Source organism: Capsella rubella, unplaced genomic scaffold, assembly GCF_000375325.1.
Source record: "Capsella rubella cultivar Monte Gargano unplaced genomic scaffold, Caprub1_0 scaffold_3, whole genome shotgun sequence".
NCBI lineage: Eukaryota > Viridiplantae > Streptophyta > Magnoliopsida > Brassicales > Brassicaceae > Capsella > Capsella rubella.
In genome coordinates this window covers 1,824,405-1,843,879 of record NW_006238921.1, presented here as the reverse complement: position 1 = coordinate 1,843,879, position 19,475 = coordinate 1,824,405, and the positions used below count along the sequence as shown (strand labels likewise).

The following is a 19,475-nucleotide window of genomic DNA, read 5'->3' as shown; positions in this document are numbered from 1 at the left end:
GAAAAAAAAAACAAAAGGGTGTGAAACTGTGATTACAGAGAAATCAGAAGGTAGAAAAAAAAACAAAGATTCTTTTTTAGGAAGTGGCAACACAGAAAGATTCCCAATTTAGAAATCCTCTGTTTCTTCGATCTCCTTCAATACATCTTCTTGATCTTTGAATTTTCTCAACACCCTTTACTTCAATTTCTTCTTCTTTTTCAGCTTCTTCTCCAACTTCTTCTTCTTCTTCGTAGTATTCTGGAATGTCTTCTTCGTTATCTCTCATGGTGTAGGTTGTTTCTTCTTCTTCTTCTTCTTTGGTCTCCGCCTCTATGTGGTCATCAGAACCAATCAATATCGCGAGTCTGACACAGCCATTGCTTCGGTCCTGAAGGCACCGGTTACGCGGAGGAGGTTTAGCTGCCGTCATTACCAATCTTCCATTCTCACGGTGAGACTTTACTTCAATGCAATCAAAACCGCTCATACTTGTCAAAGGAGGTGGAAGCGAAGCCATAGCATTTCTCCTCTTATCTTGTCGTGATGGTCTTGATGTAGCAGACGCAGTTCTAGTTTCCACTGTTTGTGATTCGGATGAAACAGAGAACAAGTATTCATCCTCATGAATGATATCAGAACCCGTCTCGCTCCCTAGGCTCTCAGTGCACAATGCTAGGCTCTCATCGCTGAGAGTTCTACGTGAAGATGGGGACTGAAACAGAGATAATGTCTTCTTCTCTTCATCATTGGAGCTCGAGTTTGAAAGGGACTCGAGGAAGCTCCAACTTACTGAGTTAGATCCCGGGTTGGGACCTGGTGTGGACAAGGAGGCTGCATTAGTGGTAGTATTGCTCTCTTGTGGAGTAATGGGAGAGTCTTGAAAATGGGATTTGAGAGGTGTGGATAGATGAAGATTATTAGGAGAAGAGAGTCTGAGTTTTAGAGCCCTTGGCTCAAAGTGCTGAGACTCAAAGTAAGATTGATATACAACAGTAGCCATATGGTTCAAAGATGAGGATTTCTTGTAAGAGAGATTTTGTTGTTGTGTGGAAACAAGGAAGCAGAGAGAGAGAGAGACAAGTAGGATAGAAGATGAGAGAGAGGCTTTGGAAGTGAATTTGAGGGATAAGGAGAGGGAGAGGGTCTCCATTTGTAGTGCCAAAAAGTTAACTTTTTTTACAAAAAAAAAAAATAATTAAAGAAAAAAATTGAGAGAGAGAGAGAGAGATGGTGGGTAAAGTGCTTTTTTCCACACTACCACTTGAATAAAAATGGAAACTATTTATTTATGCCACATAATGTATATGCGAATAAATATATACAGTATATTGTAATGTTAAAAGGTGAAGGAATAGAATAAGATCATTGTACAGTTCCATATATGTAAATATGCATTAGAAATTATTTCACAAAGAACGTGTCCTTTTTTTTTTTTTGGTGTTGGGTACAAAAGGGAAACAACTAATGTAGTAATGAAGGAAGCTAGCTTTGGTGAATGAATCATAGTTTTTTCACTTAAATAGGAAAAAAAAAAAGAAAAGAAAGAAAGATGTGATCGAGTCAGAGTCGAGGAAATGTCGAGCCTCGTGCATGTGATGCGGCTAGAAAGAACCCACAAAAAGAAAGAAGGGAAAAAAGTCCATTGAATGCAGTAAAATCATGCATATCATCTTCTTGTTTGAGTGCACATGTGTTTTTTTGGACCCTAATAAACAAATATTAATTCTTAGTCCTGCCAAATTTTGAAATTCCGAACAAATATTTAACCCAAAACCAAAATATAAATATGTTTTAAGAGTATATATTTTTATAATGTAACTCAAATTAAATTCTTAAATTATGTATATCTATATATAAAATATTATATTATGTATATGTATGAGACCATAACCAAAACGAATTACAATTCTTTTCCAAACCGTAGCGTCGGTCGATTCCAACTTATATCATGTAAGAGATTCACGAGGTTTCTTTTTTCTTTTTCGTTTTCTAACCAGTTTAAAACGTTGTTACTTGGTGTACTACAAAAAATACAAGCTTGTTATTCCTTTTTTCTATTATTTACCAAATATTTAGAAAAATCCGACAATAAACAACACATATCTCGTTTCCACATTATTGATAATAGCCCAACAATTCTAAAATCTTTCTTATTAACCACAAAAATATAGGATTAGTGATATCGATCAAGGCGTGAATTGGTTCGTGAACTGAAAATGTGCACCATGCATGCATCATCCACGAAAAACAAAAAGTGTAGTATTAATTAAAAAAAAAAAAAAAAACAAAGTGTGTCAAGAACACGCTTACCCAACAACACTGTATTTGAATGCAAAGAATAAAACCCATCTTCCGTCCACTTGCTACGACCTAAGAATGATATAAAATACCCCTTAATTACAACATTACTATATATATTAGCTAAAACACAAGGGAATCAAACACATAAGTGGGTTAGCTAACGGGTTAAGGGGAAGATTGTTTCGGCTTTGCTAGATCTATATATATGTATATTTTGTAAGGCTTTGAGTCTAAACAAGAATAGATTCATGATTTATGGGACATGTCCCAACTCACAATATAATTAATATCTCATCATATATTGTTGAGTGTGATTTTCTTATCGATGGTGAAGTCAGTTTCACGTTAGGGTTGGATGGAGTGGTAATATTTCCTTTCCCCTACAAATTCAGGTTTTAAAGAGCTAGCGGAATTTCGAAGTTACGTTAATTGAAAAATTATAACTAAAAGTGTTCAACCATGATAGTTCGAGTATTTCACCCATGAATTTGTCTATCATTATTATTTTTTCAGATTTATTTGTAAAGGATGAATGTCCAAAATTTGTATTAAGTAAACGTAACTAGCTCTTACATCAAATATCAATTGTGTATGTTTTTAATTTATTTATTTTATAGGATCGAAATTTAAACTCGAAAACTTTCCGGTTAAGAAAGAAGACGAAAGCCACCTAGGTTTATACTTTGGAATATTCTCTCTAAAATTCAGGACATTGTGGTTATAAATAGTAATCGTCCAGGTTGGGTTTGGTTGGATTAAGTTAACATCAAATTTGTCCTTTTTCTCTTTGGCTAGCCAACACTAAGTTGCTTTTTTTTTTTTCAGTCTCCAAGTCCAACCCATGTTACCCCTATAAAATCGTACGGAGTAGCTTATGAAGACACACATAACATTTAGACTCGTGAATCAGCAATTTGATTCCCCACTATCACTTTCCCTCTTCTGTCTTCACTATTTTCTCAGATGCTTACGCTATTTTATATATATAATGTACGAAAAACCCTAAATTTAAACCCTTTCTTTCTGAAAAAGAGAGGGACAAAACAACACTTGCATTCAACCTTTACAAGTAAATAAATGCCCTAAGGTCTCGTCACTCAGTACTCACTAGCTATCTTTTCCTTAACTCTAACCCATGTGAACGATGATATAGAGAAATGTGTTAAATAGCAACTGTATATGTTTGCACTTGCTAGTCAAAATCTTTTGTATACATTTTAATACAAAGAAAATGCAAAAAGAAAAAAAATCGTTTCGAATAAGACTGTTAAGATTTCAATAAATCTATAGAAACAAGAATAATAGAGAATGCTATTCTCAGAATTATATTTGTTAAATCAATCAAGACTCGAAACTGTAGAAAACCCTAAGTTCAAATACTCATTAATCCATAATCCTAAGTAAAATATGAAAACTACTGATCAAATAAAATATATAAGAAATGTTTGCAATCCGATTTTTTTTATCCTCCATACATATGCTCTTGAAATATTTGAATAGTTAATAGTTACGTTGATGAAAACACTAAAATGTTGTAAATTTGTTTGTAAACAAAAGACAATTAATTAAACATGTGAAAGCAAAGTTGGACCCTAGCCTATTCTTTTACCGTATAACTTGCAAGAAAGAAAGGCTAGCTAGAAAGTGTAAGCCGTTCCTAATTTTGAAATGAGTGGGAGAGAAATTAAAATTTGAGATTCTGGGTTTCCTGTAATGGCAAAGCTTTACTAGCTAGTTTGTGTACTGTGTGTGAATAAAGAAATGTGTATACAAATAAGAGGCTAGCTAGACACCATCGATGAACTGTGAGCATAATTATATATATGCCATGCTAGTTGTGTGTTGTATAATGATCACTTTAACTAGCAGACCAAAACTTTTCTGAGTTGTATAGCAGACATGAATTCACAAGTAGATCTATAAACTATAGTTTCTCACAAAATTTGATGAGACCATACATAGGGGGTTTGGTACGACGAATACCTTTGATGTGTATTATATATGACAACTAGATCTCAGTTTTTTTTCCTTTTCCCTATTCACTTCTTTTCCAAAATTAGTACTCAGCATCTAGTACTAGCCACATTTTACAATATGTTCCAAGTGGATGATCAAGCAATACTCAGTGCACTAATATATGTGAATCAGAATGTGAGTATTAATTCGCATTATCAAGCAGATGCGAAGATGATTTGAAACAACATGTATAAATGTTTAATATATATACTCACAGATCGTAATTAAACTTCAATTCTTGTGATCACACTTCTTCGTGATACCTATAGTTCAACATATAATTTTCTGAAAGAAGAACTTCATTTACCATATCAATGTATAATTCATATATTCATTATGGATCAACTTTGAACGTTCGTATAGTATTAAAGTCAACCAAAACCATGAGCTAAAAGATATATTCATCATATTGAATATGGGTATAGGAGAGTAGAAAATCATAATTGTGTTGGCAACACAAGTTACATATCTACATAAGATTTTTCGTACGTAATGTGACGGAAAGCATCATCAATTTCACAGTCAAGTACGGAAACATGACAGCTGTTGTTTGTACTTACAGTATATGGATGACATAATTAGTTTCTGTATTTTTTCTTATATATAAAAAACGCAGAAAATTTGGTGATTTTAATAGAATCTTCCCTATCACAATTTTTTTTTTTTTTTTTTTGTGGGATAAAATTCCACATTATATTATCAACCTTATAATTAACAACAATGTAGAGAAATCCTCGTTATAGTTTTGCAGTCTCTCTCCTTTGCCATGAAGGAAGATGATTTTATCATATAGTTGACACACTAACTATGGGAACGATTATAAAAATAGAGGGTTCTTGTATAACGTAAGCATGGGAGAGTAGAAAGTTATATGACATAATTTAATGAGGAAAAGGTCGAAAAAGGAGCTGACCTGCAGACGTAATCTGTCGACAAATATCAATCTATATATATACATACAGAACCGATCCAGTCTTTACCACATGTGCGGTCCTAAGTTTCGAACCAAAGCATAGAGAAATGAATTAGAAAGTAGCGCACATATAGCAACCTTTGGCCGCTCCAAACGATCATGCTTTACTTTTTGATCTTGTGTCCTATTACTAAAAGATGCTTTTGTTATTTTATCAATGTTTTAACAATTATTAAGCGAATACCGACAGGCGACACAAGCAAAACTAAAGTATGATTATTTTTATATAAGAAAATAATTTGACTTTGCTGTGTCACTCGAGCCCATGATGTACACACACACACAAACAAAAAAAACAGAGTGAAACTCGAATCGTTATCCATCAATATTAGTTATTTGTTTTCAAGTAATGGAGGATCTAAAGGCAGAGAAGAATACGTCATACCACTTGAAAATATATAGTGGAGACAGAAACTTAAGCATTACGTTTTTGATGCAATATACCAAACTAGCAATAGTGTGGTTATATATTGTAAAACGAGACGAGACGAGAGTGTGCATCTTTAATCTTTAGATGTGTAGTTGGCATATTAATTCGAAAGCCTTTTTCTTTTTTTCCAGAGCTTTCCAAAAGATTCAATTTCTCATTTGGATTCCGCGATTCTGGATTTTGTCCAATTACTTATTCAGCTATATTCGAAAGGAATTTTTTTTCCAAAATAAAAAAATGTAATCATCGGAAAATTAACTTATTGATATATCGAATCTGAAACACATGATTCTAAACCAAAGTGTACATCTCATGGCTCAAAATGGTTTGCATAAGCAGAAAAAAACAATCTTTTTGACTATGTAAGTTAGTGGAGTCTTTACGAGCCACTCCTTAAACTTTTTAAAATTGCTGACCATGAATTAAATTTAAATCGAGCTTATATGTATAAGCAATGCTTACACTTGTTAAGGAACCATAGGTCACAAAATTACTAGACAAGGAATAAAAAATAAAGAATTTTATGTATTGGCCACATAGAGTTATTGTTGGTCTCCCTTTGCTTTAGTTGAAAGCTTGACATCCACATGAAAATATCATTCTCATCCATAACTATTGTCTCACTCACATATCATCCAAGCAAAACTATAACTTTCACAAAAGCAGATTTCGATTTATAACAAAACAAGTGTAGTTTGGATAAGAATAGTGATTCAAACGAACAAACACAGTCATGGATACTTCATCGTTCTACACCATTACTAGAACAAGAATCGTTCGATCCATCCATTGAAAAGTTTATATTAGCCAACATAGTAGTAGCCAAAAGTTAGCGAAAAAATAAAAAAAAAAGTTGCTACACATGATAACAAGAGACAATAACATCCAGATGTCATTGCTGGATTAATCACTGGTGGTTGCATATGACATCTACAACCAGGACAATGAATGATTTATGAGTTATATAATTCATTAGTTAGAATGCATGAAAAACAAGAAACGGGACCAGGAATCTTTAGGGAACAATATCATCCCCCAATAGCAATCAAATTTACGATTTACGAGACGAACACAGAAAAAAATGTGACTAACGTTACTAAAAAAATACGATTTTGAAATTCGAATGGACATAACATAACTCTTCTATTGTCGGTGTGTTGTTTGTCTTGCAAACAAACAAAAACACGCTCTCCTCACTGCACGTGCGCAACCACGTGCTTCTTTATGAACAACAACTTTGAAATACTTTGTCGATGGATCTGTTAATCAATATTAACCAAAAAACTCCTTTTGAAGCCCAATAAGCACCAATTGCTAGCCCGCAGATGATGCTGAAAATGGGCTCTATAGATAACAATAGCCCATAAGCAAGAGGGGTAAATATGTAAATATACATGAAAAGAAGGGGGGTGTTTGGTGAGAGGAGTAGTCCTAAAAGTCGTAAACCAGATTTTCCAATTTTATCTCTCCGTCTCATCTTTGTATCTCGGTCTCTCGAGTGGTTGTGTTGTGTCTAAGGCAAAGAGAGAGAGATTTGAGAAAACTGATTTTACTACCCAAAAAAAAAAAAAAAACAAGACAACAACAAAAAAAAATTATATCAAATTTGTGATAGTCGAAATCGAAAAGGGTGGAATACAAGTTCCCGCCATGGTGGCTCAGCAGCTCCAAGAGAGATGCGCCAATTCTCAAGAAGATCCAGTCGAGACCACTAAGTCTTTGATCTGTGCTCTCAATTTCATCTCTCGTGACCTTCCTTTGCCTCCTCACCTCTTCGCCTCTGTTTCTTCGATCTACCATGCCGCCTCCTCTTCTCTTTCTCACTCTGCTGTCTCTCCGCCGCTGCCTACTTCGCCGCATGTAAGCCCCTTTCTTTTCTCTTCTCTATTCCTCGCCCTAGATTGGTTTTGTGTGTTACCCTTTTTTTTTTTTTTTGATTTGGGGGTTTCACTCGATTTTGTGGTCCTGTGATTATGTTTCTGTAGCTCAGATTTGAGTTTGTTTGATTCAAAGTTTTCTCCTTTTCGAGTTTCCAAGGAAATTAGCTATCTCCAGTGGCTTGTTTTGTCCAATTACATTCCTAAAGGTTTTGGCTTTAATGTTGTGCTTTGGTCTTTGTTTTTGTAGGGGAATAATAATTTGACTCCCTATGGAGGTGATTTAATGGGCGAGTTTGAGGATGCACTTTTGAAGCAGAGACCAAACTCTGAAACAGGTTCTCGTTTGAGAGAAATATTTGATAATCGGAATAAGAGTCATATCCAACGCCGCTTATCTGAACTTGAAGGTTATTATCGTCTTTGCTCTCCTATATTTTACTTCAAACCATTCTCAAGTTGTGATTCTGTTAATATGCTTGGCAATGTGTTTTTTTTTTCCCTTTGTTACTGGATAACCATTGTGAATTATGTTGCTAAAGCCATATATTCTTCAAGGGGAATGCTTACTCTTTTGAGTTTTAATCAGAATTACCTTCCAGTAGAGGTGAAGACTTGCAGGCAAAATGCTTACTTGAGCTTTATGGACTTAAGGTACCATTGCCGCTCTGTGATTTTTGTTATTATGTGGCATTGGTTTAATACTGATATCTTTGACATTGACACTTTTACCTTGGTGAGTGGCAGCTGCGAGAATTGCAAGGCAAAGTTCGAACCAAGGTGAGCTCCGAATTCTGGCTTCGTCTGAGCTGTGCAGATGTCAGTAGCCAACTATTTGACTGGGGCATGATGCGGTTGCCACGTCCATTTTATGGGGTTGGAGATCCTTTTGCTATGGAAGCTGATGATCAGTTCAGAAAGAAGCGTGATGCTGAGGTCATCTACCTTTTCTTCAGCTAGCTATTCTAGTTAAATTCTTTTTTCCTGCTCCCGGTTTTCAGTTTACTCAATGATGAACAAGTCTTCTTATGGAGTTGCATAAATGATGGGCATAAGGCCATTTTCAAACTATGGCTCATATATCTTAGCAGTAAAAGTATACATGGGCAGAAATATATTTCTAGATTCTGATTTACTGGAACTCTTTTGGATGGATTTTATGGAAGTGAAATGAATTTTGTATGCAATGTTGAACTATGACTCATTTTGAAACTTCTTGATTTGCAACACTGATATGTCAAAGTCTTTGATCAGAGGTTATCACGTTTAGAAGAAGAGGAGAAGAATCTGATTGAAACCGCCAAGAGGAAATTCTTTGCAGAAGTACTTAATGCAGTTCGTGAATTCCAGTTGCAAATTCAGGCGACTCAAAAGCGCCGTAGGCAAAGGAATGATGGTGTGCAGGTATGATATAGTTTATACGATTATTGTGACGGCAGTTCAGTTATCCTTTAATATTCTCAATAGACGAAATTCAAAACTTATTTTGTATCTTAATTATTCAACCAGGCGTGGCATGGGAGACAAAGACAACGAGCTACCCGTGCTGAAAAGTTGAGGCTCATGGCCCTTAAATCCGATGATCAAGAGGCATACATGAAACTAGTAAAGGAGAGTAAAAATGAGAGACTAACTACTCTTTTAGAGGAGACTAACAAACTCCTTTCTAATTTGGGAGCTGCTGTTCAACGTCAGAAAGATGCTAAACTTCCGGAAGGCATTGATCTACTGAAAGACTCAGAATCTGACTTGTCTGAACTTGATGCTCCAAGAAGTGAACCATTGCAGGATCTGCTTCCTGATCAGGATATTGATATAACTGAGTCTGACGATAACGATGACTCTAATGATTTACTAGAAGGGCAGAGGCAATATAACTCCGCTATCCATTCAATACAAGAGAAGGTAATGTTGATCCCTATAGTACATCTAGTAGCAGAACGATTAATTGTTTAAACCTTTGCCATACTTTTAACAGGTGACTGAGCAACCCTCCCTTCTAGAAGGTGGGGAACTAAGATCCTATCAATTAGAAGGGCTCCAATGGATGGTTTCTCTATTCAACAATAACCTGAATGGAATTTTAGCTGATGAGATGGGGTTGGGAAAAACGATTCAAACAATTTCTTTGATTGCGTATCTTCTGGAAAATAAAGGTGTGCCTGGGCCTTATCTGATAGTCGCTCCAAAAGCTGTGCTACCTAACTGGGTTAACGAGTTTGCAACATGGGTACCAAGGTATATTGCAGAGAATCTTTCTTATGGTGCTGAGGACTTGCATTGGTATGAATGTTATGTCTGAAAATCAGCCGTTTTGTTCATTGCACAGCATTGCAGCTTTTCTTTATGATGGGCGTTTAGAGGAAAGAAAAGCAATAAGGGAAAAAATTGCAGGAGAAGGAAAATTTAATGTATTGATAACCCATTATGATCTTATCATGAGAGATAAAGCATTTTTGAAGAAAATTGAGTGGTACTACATGATTGTTGATGAAGGACATCGGCTGAAGAACCATGAATCTGCTCTCGCAAAGACTCTATTAACAGGGTACACCTCTATATTCATTTGTCTGAAGTGAATGATGTTAGCTGACCATTAGGTTTATGGCTACTCCGATTTTCCTCAAGAATGAGTAGAAATTTGAGTATATATCTAACAAAACTTTATCCTGGGTACAGCTATCGTATAAAACGCAGACTTCTGTTAACTGGGACACCCATACAGAATAGCCTTCAAGAACTATGGTCATTGCTAAATTTTCTCCTTCCTCACATCTTTAACTCGGTTCAGAATTTCGAGGAATGGTTTAATGCACCATTTGCTGACCGTGCTGATGTCAGTCTTACGGATGAAGAGGAGCTCTTGGTTATCCATCGTCTTCATCATGTGGGTCTACAGCTATCTTTCCGTCAATTTCTTATCAAATTTTGCATGCAATGTTTTAATGATATTCACTCTGTCACTTTCAGGTTATAAGGCCGTTTATACTGAGAAGGAAAAAGGACGAAGTAGAGAAATTCCTTCCTGGAAAGACTCAGGTCATATTGAAGTGTGATATGTCGGCGTGGCAGAAAGTGTATTACAAACAAGTTACAGACATGGGCAGGGTTGGCCTTCAAACAGGTTTGGAACCTAACTCACCAATACCCTCTCCATTTTTTTTGCATTCATCTTTGGGGTAAAGAAATTAAATCAGAGAGTGAAGCTGATTTCATGCAAACGTGATCGTCATGTGCAGGATCTGGTAAATCAAAGAGTCTGCAAAATCTGACGATGCAATTAAGAAAGTGTTGTAACCACCCCTATCTATTTGTTGGAGGAGACTACAATATGTGGAAGAAACCTGAGATTGTCAGAGCTTCAGGGAAATTTGAACTCCTTGATCGTCTCCTTCCAAAACTGCGCAAGGCCGGACATAGAATTCTTCTCTTCTCCCAAATGACCCGTCTTATTGATGTTCTTGAGATTTACTTGACACTTAATGATTTCAAGTATCTTAGACTCGATGGTACCACAAAGACAGATCAAAGAGGGCTTTTACTGAAGCAATTCAACGAGCCAGACTCTCCCTACTTCATGTTTCTTTTGAGCACGCGTGCCGGGGGTCTAGGTTTGAACTTGCAAACTGCAGACACTGTTATTATTTTTGATAGTGATTGGAACCCACAAATGGACCAACAGGCTGAGGATCGTGCCCATCGCATAGGGCAAAAGAAAGAAGTCAGAGTGTTTGTTTTGGTTAGCGTTGGCTCCATTGAGGAAGTAATATTGGAGCGGGCAAAACAAAAGATGGGCATTGATGCGAAGGTCATACAAGCTGGACTTTTCAACACAACTTCCACTGGTAAGTCTATCCGAAAGAACAATGTGATGGCTTCTGCTTTGTGTATTGATATTGTAATCTCATGATGTGGATTTTGTGATTATATCAACAGCACAAGATAGAAGAGAGATGCTTGAAGAGATTATGCGCAAAGGTACAAGCTCGCTTGGGACAGATGTCCCCAGTGAAAGAGAAATAAACAGGCTCGCAGCTCGTAGTGAGGATGAATTTTGGATGTTTGAGCGAATGGATGAGGAGAGGCGAAGGAAGGAGAATTACAGAGCCCGTCTGATGCAAGAGCAGGAAGTCCCTGAGTGGGCGTACACTACTCAGAGCCAAGATGAGAAGCTGAACAGCTCAAAATTCCATTTTGGGAGTGTCACAGGTAAGCGAAAACGTAAAGAGATCGTTTACAGCGACACACTAAGCGAGTTACAGTGGCTGAAAGCCGTGGAGAGTGGTGAAGACTTGTCAAAACTCTCTATGAAACATAGGAGAGAGGAGAACGCAAGCAACACAAAGACACCAACGAGTAAAAGAGTGATAGAAACCATCCCAACAGTGAGTGATGGGACAAGTGAGGAGGAGGGAGAAGAGGAAGACGAAGAAGAAAGAGCAAAGGAGATCAGTGGAAAACAGAGAGTGGAGAAGTCTGAAGAAGAAGATGAAGAAGAAGAAGAAGGTGAAGAAGAGAATGATGGAAAGGCAATATTCAAGTGGAATACTTATAAGAAGAAAAGGTCGAGATACTCTTTTACGTGTTCTTCGTCTGACTCTAGAGCTCAAAGTTCCAATGGAAGTAGACGAAAGTGAAGAAGCTGAGTGAGATCTGAGTTGAGTTTGGTCTCTTCTTCAGTTATTCTGCGTGTCTGTGTGTTTGTAGAAGTATTTAGATGTTCTTCTTTCCGATGTAACTTATGTCAATCTAACATGTATTACATTTATTTTAATTGTTCGCTGCTTAAGTTTAGTTTATATCTGTTTTTTTCAAAGGTATTACTCAGTTATGTTTCTTCTGTATTATTTGAAATTGAAAACCCTTATCATAAAAAAGAAAACATACAGTATGTAATACTTTTCTCAGAAGAACTAAGATCCCAAATTCATGTTTTCAGCCACTCTAAAGGTACGTGCACTTGTCAAAATAAAGGTACTTGATAAAGAGCTTGATTTGAGGTAGTAAAATGGCAGCAGCAACACCACTCTCTATTAGTACAATACAAACAACTAGTAAAAGATAAATACACTCACGAATTCATCTTCAAAATCTTCAAGATCATTCATCTCTCTTAAACCATCATGATCATCCATATTACCTTCGCTCTCTTCATAATCCTCATCTTCTTCTCCAAGAGAGTCATTCTCATCCGAAGGTCCAAGTAGATTGGGACAATTCTTGAATATCTCTTTGACTTCATCAATGCCTCTAGCAGAGATCATATTCCCATAAATGTTCAACATCTTGAAACTTTCTTTCTTGACAACAACAGGAGCCAAACTCAATGCTCCTTCTCTTGTCAGTTTATTGTAGCTCATATCAACATATTCTAACTCCAAATCTTCCATACTCTTTACAATTTCAACACATCCCTCGTCTTCGAGATCATTCTGGGACAAGTTACACTTTTTCAGATGTCGCTTGGCTGCCAAACAAGCGGCAATAGCAGGAGCCGCCTCATCGGTTATGTTGTTTCCAGCCATTTCTATAACTTGAAGAGATGGAACAGAGCTCTTGAGAGCGTTTACTAGAGCTATAGCACCTTCATTCTCTAGATTGGTATAACTTAGGTTAATTACTGTCAAGAAATTGAAGCTTGAAAATACTCTACTCATAGAAACTCCAACTTTTATGCTCTTTTCCATTAGATCGAGTTGTTTCATATAAGAAGAATGCTAGGTTATAAGTCTTGAAACTTATAAATTTATGTTAGAATCTAATCAATTTGAGAGATTCCCTTAATTATATATAGGAATTTTATAAAATCCACTTAAATTAAATTTTACATACAGATACTTTTTCTATAATTAATTCAAAAAACAGTATGATTATTATTAATTAGGTTTAAGATAGTATGTCGAGATCACATATTGAACCTAATAATATACAATTCCTTCAACTTTTTCAAACTTTACAAATATTTTCTTAACTGCTAAGTGCTAAATTTCTCAAAAAAGGCAAACCTACAAAGATTTCAAATTTCCATTTTTGTTCTTGTTACTCTTTTCCTTGTTTTCCTTTTTTAGTTTAGAATTTTAGATCGGTTTAGGACACTTGTTTACTTTTTTGCTATTGGAAAAAAAAGTTAACGGGAGAAAGACAAAATTAATGTTAAGATACCATAGTCCATAAATATATAGGAAAAAAAAAGTAAATATCAAAACTTGAATTTATTTTTATTTTCTAGAAAGAATCCAAAGTTTGTTTTTCGTTGCAATTTTTACCCTTCAACATTTTCAAACTTTACAATATTTCTTGAACTTCTAATAATTTTCTTCAAAAAGACCCGAAATAAGGCAACATTTTAGTAATGTTTAGTTAGGCTCCTAATCCGAATTGGAAAGTTTGGGTTGGTTTAGGACTCTATTAGACTATTACCTATCCTCTATATATATTCTAATTGCTACCATACATGACCAACACAAGAATACCAAATCACTCATAGAAAACCTAGTTATCAGAAAAACTTTTCGTAACACTGAGAGATTCTGCTGCCAGATATGGCGACTTTTGAAGATTGTTTCCTAGCCGACCTTGATGAGTTATCTGACAGTGAACCCGAATTAGAAGAGAATGACGCTCAGAAGGAAGAAGAAGAAGAAGAAGAAGAAGAGGAGGAGGACGAGACTATTATTACTACCTTCAATTACGATGATCTTGATAGAGTTGCTAAGCTACAGAAAACTCAGAGATTTTCTGATATTATGCAGAAAGTGGAAGAAGCTCTAGATTTCGATTCTGAATACAAGCTGCTCGTCGATTGCAAGAAGCTCTTAGTTAAGATCGACAAGGAAATTTCCATCCTTGACAGCTTTATCCGTCACAATTACAGACCTAGGTCCCCAACACTGGATTGGATTGTACCTCACGCAATCCATTACGCTCGTGTTGTTAAACGAATGGGTTACGAGATGGAACTAGACCTCGTTGATCTTCCAATAGGTATGGTAGACGATGCTGCTTCCTTCATATGTGGAGAGCCACTTCCAAAAGATGTTCAGGAGAAGACGCTAGAGGCGTGTGATCGAGTTCTTGATCTTGATTCCTCCAAGAAGAAAGTTCTTGAGTTTGTCGAAATCAAGACGAGATTGATTGCACCGAATCTGGCTGCGATTTTTGGATGTGAAGTTGCAACTAAGCTCATGGTTAGTGCTGGAGGTTTAGCTGCACTTGCTAAGATGCCTCCTACTTGTAATGTTCAACGTGTTGGTCAAAAGAGGAAGAGGAGTTTTGTTGGATCTCTTGCGGGTTTATTGAACGAGACAGAGATTATCCAAAACACGCCTCCCAGATATCAGGATGATGCTTGTGAGCTCTTGGCTGCAAAGTTGACTTCAGCAGCAAGAGTTGACTCTACTAGAGGAGACTCATCCGGGGCAAGAGGAAGAACTTTGAGAGACAAGGTTCTCGAGGAGATTGGAATGTTGCAAGGACATAAGCGAGTTGCTGTTTCTTCTGGTACTAGGTTTTTAGAAAGAAGGGTTAAAGAGCAGCCGAGTATTCAGTCGCCAGAGCTAGACGATGGTACTCAAAGCAAGTACTTCTCAAAGTTTGGGACATTCTCCAAGGTTAATAAGATTTCGGCTGATCAGGAAAAAGTGTACAAGTTTTAAAGAACCGATCATTCTCAGCATCTCATCTAGAAAATGATCATCATGTAAATATTGTTATATTTTTGGAAGTTTCAAGTTTCTTTTCGTTTTGTGTTATATACATTTTAAGGTTTTTGATCTTTCCAACAAGATACAGATTGCGTTTGTGATACTACTTTCTAAACTCTATAATGCAATCGTTTTTAGTCAATATTCCAATTTTCTATATAGATATTCAAGTAGTATATGGTATAGAAAAGTTTCTCAAATATAGTATAGTAAAGAATTTCAAGATAAAGTGTACACATACATATATTGGTTAATATTGTTACTAAATGTATTTGGTTATCATCATCTAGACTCATATAGCTAGTTTGCGTCTATGTTTCAAAGAATCATTGTCATCCTAAACAACATCTAACGATATTTCACTAATTAATTAAATATGATTAGAGACTTTTGGGGTCCGTTGTTGTGGTCGGCCACAAAGTAAACGTGTATGATCCTTGAACAAAATGCAAAAGAGATATACTGTATACCATTATGTCGTTGTTGTTTCTATATTATTATTATAAATGCGAGCACATGAAAATGAAATCTTGTGAGGCACGAGCACGCTTTGCATCCCAAAAGCTTCTTAATTTTGCATTGAAGAAGCAACCAAAAGTGAGGAAACGTAAACACTAGCTACTTATAAAAAGAGCCTCCAAATTAGATAAACTTCTTAGATATTTTTTTAGATGAAATTAAATTGAAGAGCAAATTCGATTCAAGCAAGTAAAGTTTGAACGAACCGGATCAAACCGGGCCGGTCATATTCTCGATTTACAAAATAGACCGGCAACAGAAATAACAGAATAAGATAATAATTTATGTTGTCTTCTTTGGACAGAGAAAATAAAAAATAAAAATTCAAAAAAAAAAAGAAACAAGTTTTTAGTTCGTCTTCATCCCCTCTCTCTCTGACCTGTTCCTCTAATTCTCTCATTCTTCAAATCTCTCTGGAGCTGGAGGGTCAACCCACCCCCTCCTTCTTCCAACCTAAACCTCTTTCGTTTCATGCCAACTGCTTCTTAACCACTTCCACCACCACCGTCTCCGCCGCCATGTCCCCTCTCCGCCTCTTTATCCTCCTCCTCGCCGTCTTCTCTCTTCTCTCTTCCTCCCTCTCTCAGCCTTCTCCTCCCTCAGGTATCTGTCTCTCTCTCTCTCATTCTCTTTGTTCCATTGCGTTCATTCGTATCTGTTATTTGCCTACAATTCTCAATTTCTATTTTTTCAAATATTTCAGCGATTTTGATCGATTGTGGCGCCTCTGATTCATCGGTAATTGACGGCCGACAATGGCAATCCGACGAGGATTTCGTCTCCAGCGGAACACCGAAGAACGTCGCAGATAAAGTGCTCGACGAAATTCTGTTCACCGTCAGATCCTTCCCTAGTAACCTCGACGGAACTCGTCGCAAGTTTTGCTACGTGGTGAGCGTTTCTCGCGGCTGGAAGTATATGATCAGGACTACTTATTTCTACGGCGGGGTTAACGGAAAAGGTACTCCGCCGCCGGTGTTTGATCAGATTGTCGACGGCACGTTTTGGGGGATCGTCAATACCACAGCGGATTACGCCGATGGTCTCGCCTCTTATTACGAAGGGGTTTTTATGGCGCAGGGGAAATCTATTAGCGTCTGCATTGCTTCTAATTCTTATACCACTTCTGATCCATTTATCTCAGCCTTGGAGCTCGTCAGGCTTGATGCTACTCTTTACAATTCCACTGACTTCACCACTGTTGGGATGAGTCTTGTTGCTAGGCATGCCTTTGGATACAGTGGACCAATCATCAGGTATTAAAGTTCACTACTTTGATATAAAGTTTGATCCTTTCTACAGAGAATTGGTTCCTTGGATGCTAAATCTTTACATATGTTTTGCCAAATCAATTAATAGTCTGAGTGTTGAATCTTTCGAAACCAATGAAATACCACGGATGATCTATTCACCTTCAACATTCTTCATCTTATTCAGGTTTCCGGATGATCAGTTTGATAGGTTCTGGGAGCCTTATTCGCTGAATTCGACTGTACCAAACAATAGGAAACTTGAGGTTTCTGGTTTCTGGAACCTTCCGCCTGCGAGGATATTCAATACAGATCTAAGAGCTACCCAAGTTCAGCCTTTGGAGTTCACATGGCCCCCAATGCCCTTAACGAAAGCCACTTACTATATTGCGCTATACTTTGCTCATGATTCTGACTCTTTGGGAGATGGATCCAGAGTCTTTGATGTTTCTGTCAATGGTATAACATATTATAAAGAGCTGTCTGTCACTCCAGCTGGTGTGGTTATCTTTGCAAGCAGGTGGCCTCTTGAAGGTCTCACAACGTTATCTCTAAGTCCTAGAAGTGGTTCAAACCTTTCCCCCCTTATCAATGGTGGTGAAATGTTTGAGTTGGTGCCTCTTGGAGGCAAAACTCTTGTTCGAGATAGTAAGACTGATAAACAGCACTGAATGATTGAATTCAGTTTTATGAATTAATTATCTAACTGCTGATAACATGCTGAGTTTGTGTTTCTTCCTTCTGCAGTGACTGCTATGAATGCAATTAAAAACAGTTTCGAGGATGCACCAGCTGATTGGAATGGGGATCCTTGTTTCCCCAAAAATTACTCTTGGTCTGGTGTTACCTGCTCGGAAGGCCCCCGAATTCGCATAGTCACCTTGTGAGTTGGAATATTTCCAGATTCTGCTGCCTATGTTTTATGTTGCATCTGTTTTAGTCTTTTAGATATACTGACGCTTTTCTAATCCATTGTTGTTCCAGGAACTTAACTAATATGGGCGTTTCAGGTTCCCTAGCACCTGCGCTTTCCAAATTAACAGCATTGTCCTCCATGTAAGTACATTGACCATATAACTATTAGTTCGATGCCTGAACGTCAAAACCATCTATTGATATTTGTATGTTATGAACAGTTGGCTAGGAAACAATTCTCTGTCGGGAAGTTTACCTGACATCAGTTCACTCAAACGGCTGGAATCACTGTGAGAGGATAATTATACTGTTTCACTACTTGTTCTCTGTATTTTCACCTATCAATAATGATAGGCTGCAATGGATCAGAGATTCATAAGCTAATTCCATATTTCTTTTCCTATGTACAAGGCATTTGGAAGACAATCGTTTCAGTGGAAATATTCCTCCATCTCTAGGTGGAGTGCCGCACTTGCGAGAGCTGTAAGTTTCGATTCTTTTGATTATTGATTTAAATGTTTATCTAGAATAAGTTGCATATTGTCTACTTTTCTGCTCAAGATTCTTGACATGTATATGGAAAAGATATAATAGCTTATATTCATTAAGTTATACAACAGTTGGCCCTTCTTCTGATTTTTTTTTGGCATAAGCACTTTTGTCCTTTAGCTTTGCTTTTTAAGATTCAAAGGGCATAATAAACTGTATACCCTGTATACATTTTGCAGTATACCAGCATAACTGTAATCATGTCTCCTCTATAGACTTTTCCGAGAATCAGTTCTTGAACCTACATGTTTTCTATACACCATTGCATTGTCGCCATTTTGTTTCCATGACCATGAATTTCTGACTTAGGTTCTCTGTATGTTTTGTGGACAATTAGATTCTTGCAAAACAACAACCTTACTGGCCAAATTCCAAGCAATCTTCTTCAGAAGCCTGGACTGAACCTAAGGTAAGCTACAAAATTCCCAGAGTGGTTTTAACCATCCATATCTAAGTAATGTCTCGTTTAGAACAGGCTAATGCAAAAATATTCACTGATTCTTTACACTTCAGGACTTCTGGTAACCCCTTTTTGACTCAACCAACACGTTAATTCGGGGACTTTTAAGAAGAAGACGACAATGAACTAAGTCTGTGTTATAATTTTGTAGAGCTTGTGTGTAAATTAGAAGCCTCACTCACGTGTACAATCTACTTAACATATCTTACTGCTTCATTCTTTGAACACTCACGGGGATAAGAGAACACTGATTGCATGGTTGTATTATTTTATTGTGTAATGAAGCTTACATTGTAATATGAATTTGTGATAAATGGAGTTTGTTTTTTTTTTTTTTTTAAGTTAATTAATCTGCTGAGGTCAGTGATGTTTCTCACTAGATAGATCCATTCTTTGGCCATCTAAGGTATTCACCTGAATCTAAACTTTTAAGATATTTCTTGATCAAATATCTATCAATATGCCAAACAATATATATATAACAAAGGACAAGAGAAATG

General features: G+C 36.7%; 6 protein-coding genes across 6 annotated transcripts; 4 read left to right on the top strand and 2 right to left on the bottom strand.

Moving 5' to 3' along the window:
• LOC17893856 (protein FANTASTIC FOUR 4) lies at positions 1 to 1,068 on the bottom strand. Its single transcript, XM_006298030.2, has one exon. The coding sequence runs from the start codon at positions 980 to 982 to the stop codon at positions 77 to 79; it is 906 nt and encodes a 301-aa protein (XP_006298092.2). The 5' UTR covers positions 983 to 1,068; the 3' UTR covers positions 1 to 76.
• On the top strand, positions 994 to 1,481 carry LOC111831403. Its single transcript, XM_023785473.1, is given in 3 exon segments — positions 994 to 1,077; positions 1,080 to 1,147; positions 1,436 to 1,481. Coding segments are annotated over 3 exon segments (198 nt in total).
• A 5,727-nt stretch (positions 1,482 to 7,208) lies between these two features.
• On the top strand, positions 7,209 to 12,395 carry LOC17892902 (probable ATP-dependent DNA helicase CHR12). The gene is made up of 12 exons (XM_006299384.2): positions 7,209 to 7,562; positions 7,830 to 7,989; positions 8,169 to 8,233; positions 8,327 to 8,515; positions 8,834 to 8,983; positions 9,089 to 9,484; positions 9,558 to 9,817; positions 9,909 to 10,127; positions 10,259 to 10,466; positions 10,550 to 10,703; positions 10,819 to 11,424; positions 11,516 to 12,395. Exons 1-12 carry the CDS (start codon positions 7,353 to 7,355, stop codon positions 12,214 to 12,216), a joined length of 3,318 nt encoding a protein of 1,105 aa, XP_006299446.1. The 5' UTR covers positions 7,209 to 7,352; the 3' UTR covers positions 12,217 to 12,395.
• A 110-nt stretch (positions 12,396 to 12,505) lies between these two features.
• On the bottom strand, positions 12,506 to 13,266 carry LOC17892783 (RAN GTPase-activating protein 2). The gene has a single exon (XM_023785472.1). The coding sequence runs from the start codon at positions 13,264 to 13,266 to the stop codon at positions 12,631 to 12,633; it is 636 nt and encodes a 211-aa protein (XP_023641240.1). The 3' UTR covers positions 12,506 to 12,630.
• An 845-nt stretch (positions 13,267 to 14,111) lies between these two features.
• On the top strand, positions 14,112 to 15,234 carry LOC17893402 (U4/U6 small nuclear ribonucleoprotein Prp31 homolog). Its single transcript, XM_006299523.2, has one exon. It carries the CDS (start codon positions 14,122 to 14,124, stop codon positions 15,232 to 15,234), a length of 1,113 nt encoding a protein of 370 aa, XP_006299585.1. The 5' UTR covers positions 14,112 to 14,121.
• A 923-nt stretch (positions 15,235 to 16,157) lies between these two features.
• On the top strand, positions 16,158 to 19,311 carry LOC17893018 (leucine-rich repeat receptor-like serine/threonine-protein kinase At2g14510). The gene is made up of 9 exons (XM_006297375.2): positions 16,158 to 16,404; positions 16,505 to 17,057; positions 17,239 to 17,699; positions 17,799 to 17,934; positions 18,036 to 18,107; positions 18,188 to 18,256; positions 18,378 to 18,449; positions 18,853 to 18,924; positions 19,029 to 19,311. Exons 1-9 carry the CDS (start codon positions 16,320 to 16,322, stop codon positions 19,066 to 19,068), a joined length of 1,560 nt encoding a protein of 519 aa, XP_006297437.1. The 5' UTR covers positions 16,158 to 16,319; the 3' UTR covers positions 19,069 to 19,311.
• Positions 19,312 to 19,475: the final 164 nt, after the last annotated feature.

Bases quoted from the DNA above. Each gene is read 5' to 3' on its own strand.
- LOC17893402 (XM_006299523.2), top strand. From the start codon at position 14,122: ATGGCGACTTTTGAAGATTGTTTCCTAGCCGACCTTGATGAGTTATCT.
- LOC17892902 (XM_006299384.2), top strand. From the start codon at position 7,353: ATGGTGGCTCAGCAGCTCCAAGAGAGATGCGCCAATTCTCAAGAAGAT. The intron at 9,818-9,908 runs GTATATTGCAGA...TTCATTGCACAG, and splicing joins TTTGCAACATGGGTACCAAG to CATTGCAGCTTTTCTTTATG. The intron at 10,128-10,258 runs GTACACCTCTAT...TCCTGGGTACAG, and splicing joins GCAAAGACTCTATTAACAGG to CTATCGTATAAAACGCAGAC.
- LOC17893018 (XM_006297375.2), top strand. From the start codon at position 16,320: ATGTCCCCTCTCCGCCTCTTTATCCTCCTCCTCGCCGTCTTCTCTCTT. The intron at 17,700-17,798 runs GTAAGACTGATA...TTCCTTCTGCAG, and splicing joins CAAAACTCTTGTTCGAGATA to TGACTGCTATGAATGCAATT. The intron at 18,257-18,377 runs GTGAGAGGATAA...CCTATGTACAAG, and splicing joins CTCAAACGGCTGGAATCACT to GCATTTGGAAGACAATCGTT.
- LOC17893856 (XM_006298030.2), bottom strand. From the start codon at position 982: ATGGCTACTGTTGTATATCAATCTTACTTTGAGTCTCAGCACTTTGAG.
- LOC17892783 (XM_023785472.1), bottom strand. From the start codon at position 13,266: ATGGAAAAGAGCATAAAAGTTGGAGTTTCTATGAGTAGAGTATTTTCA.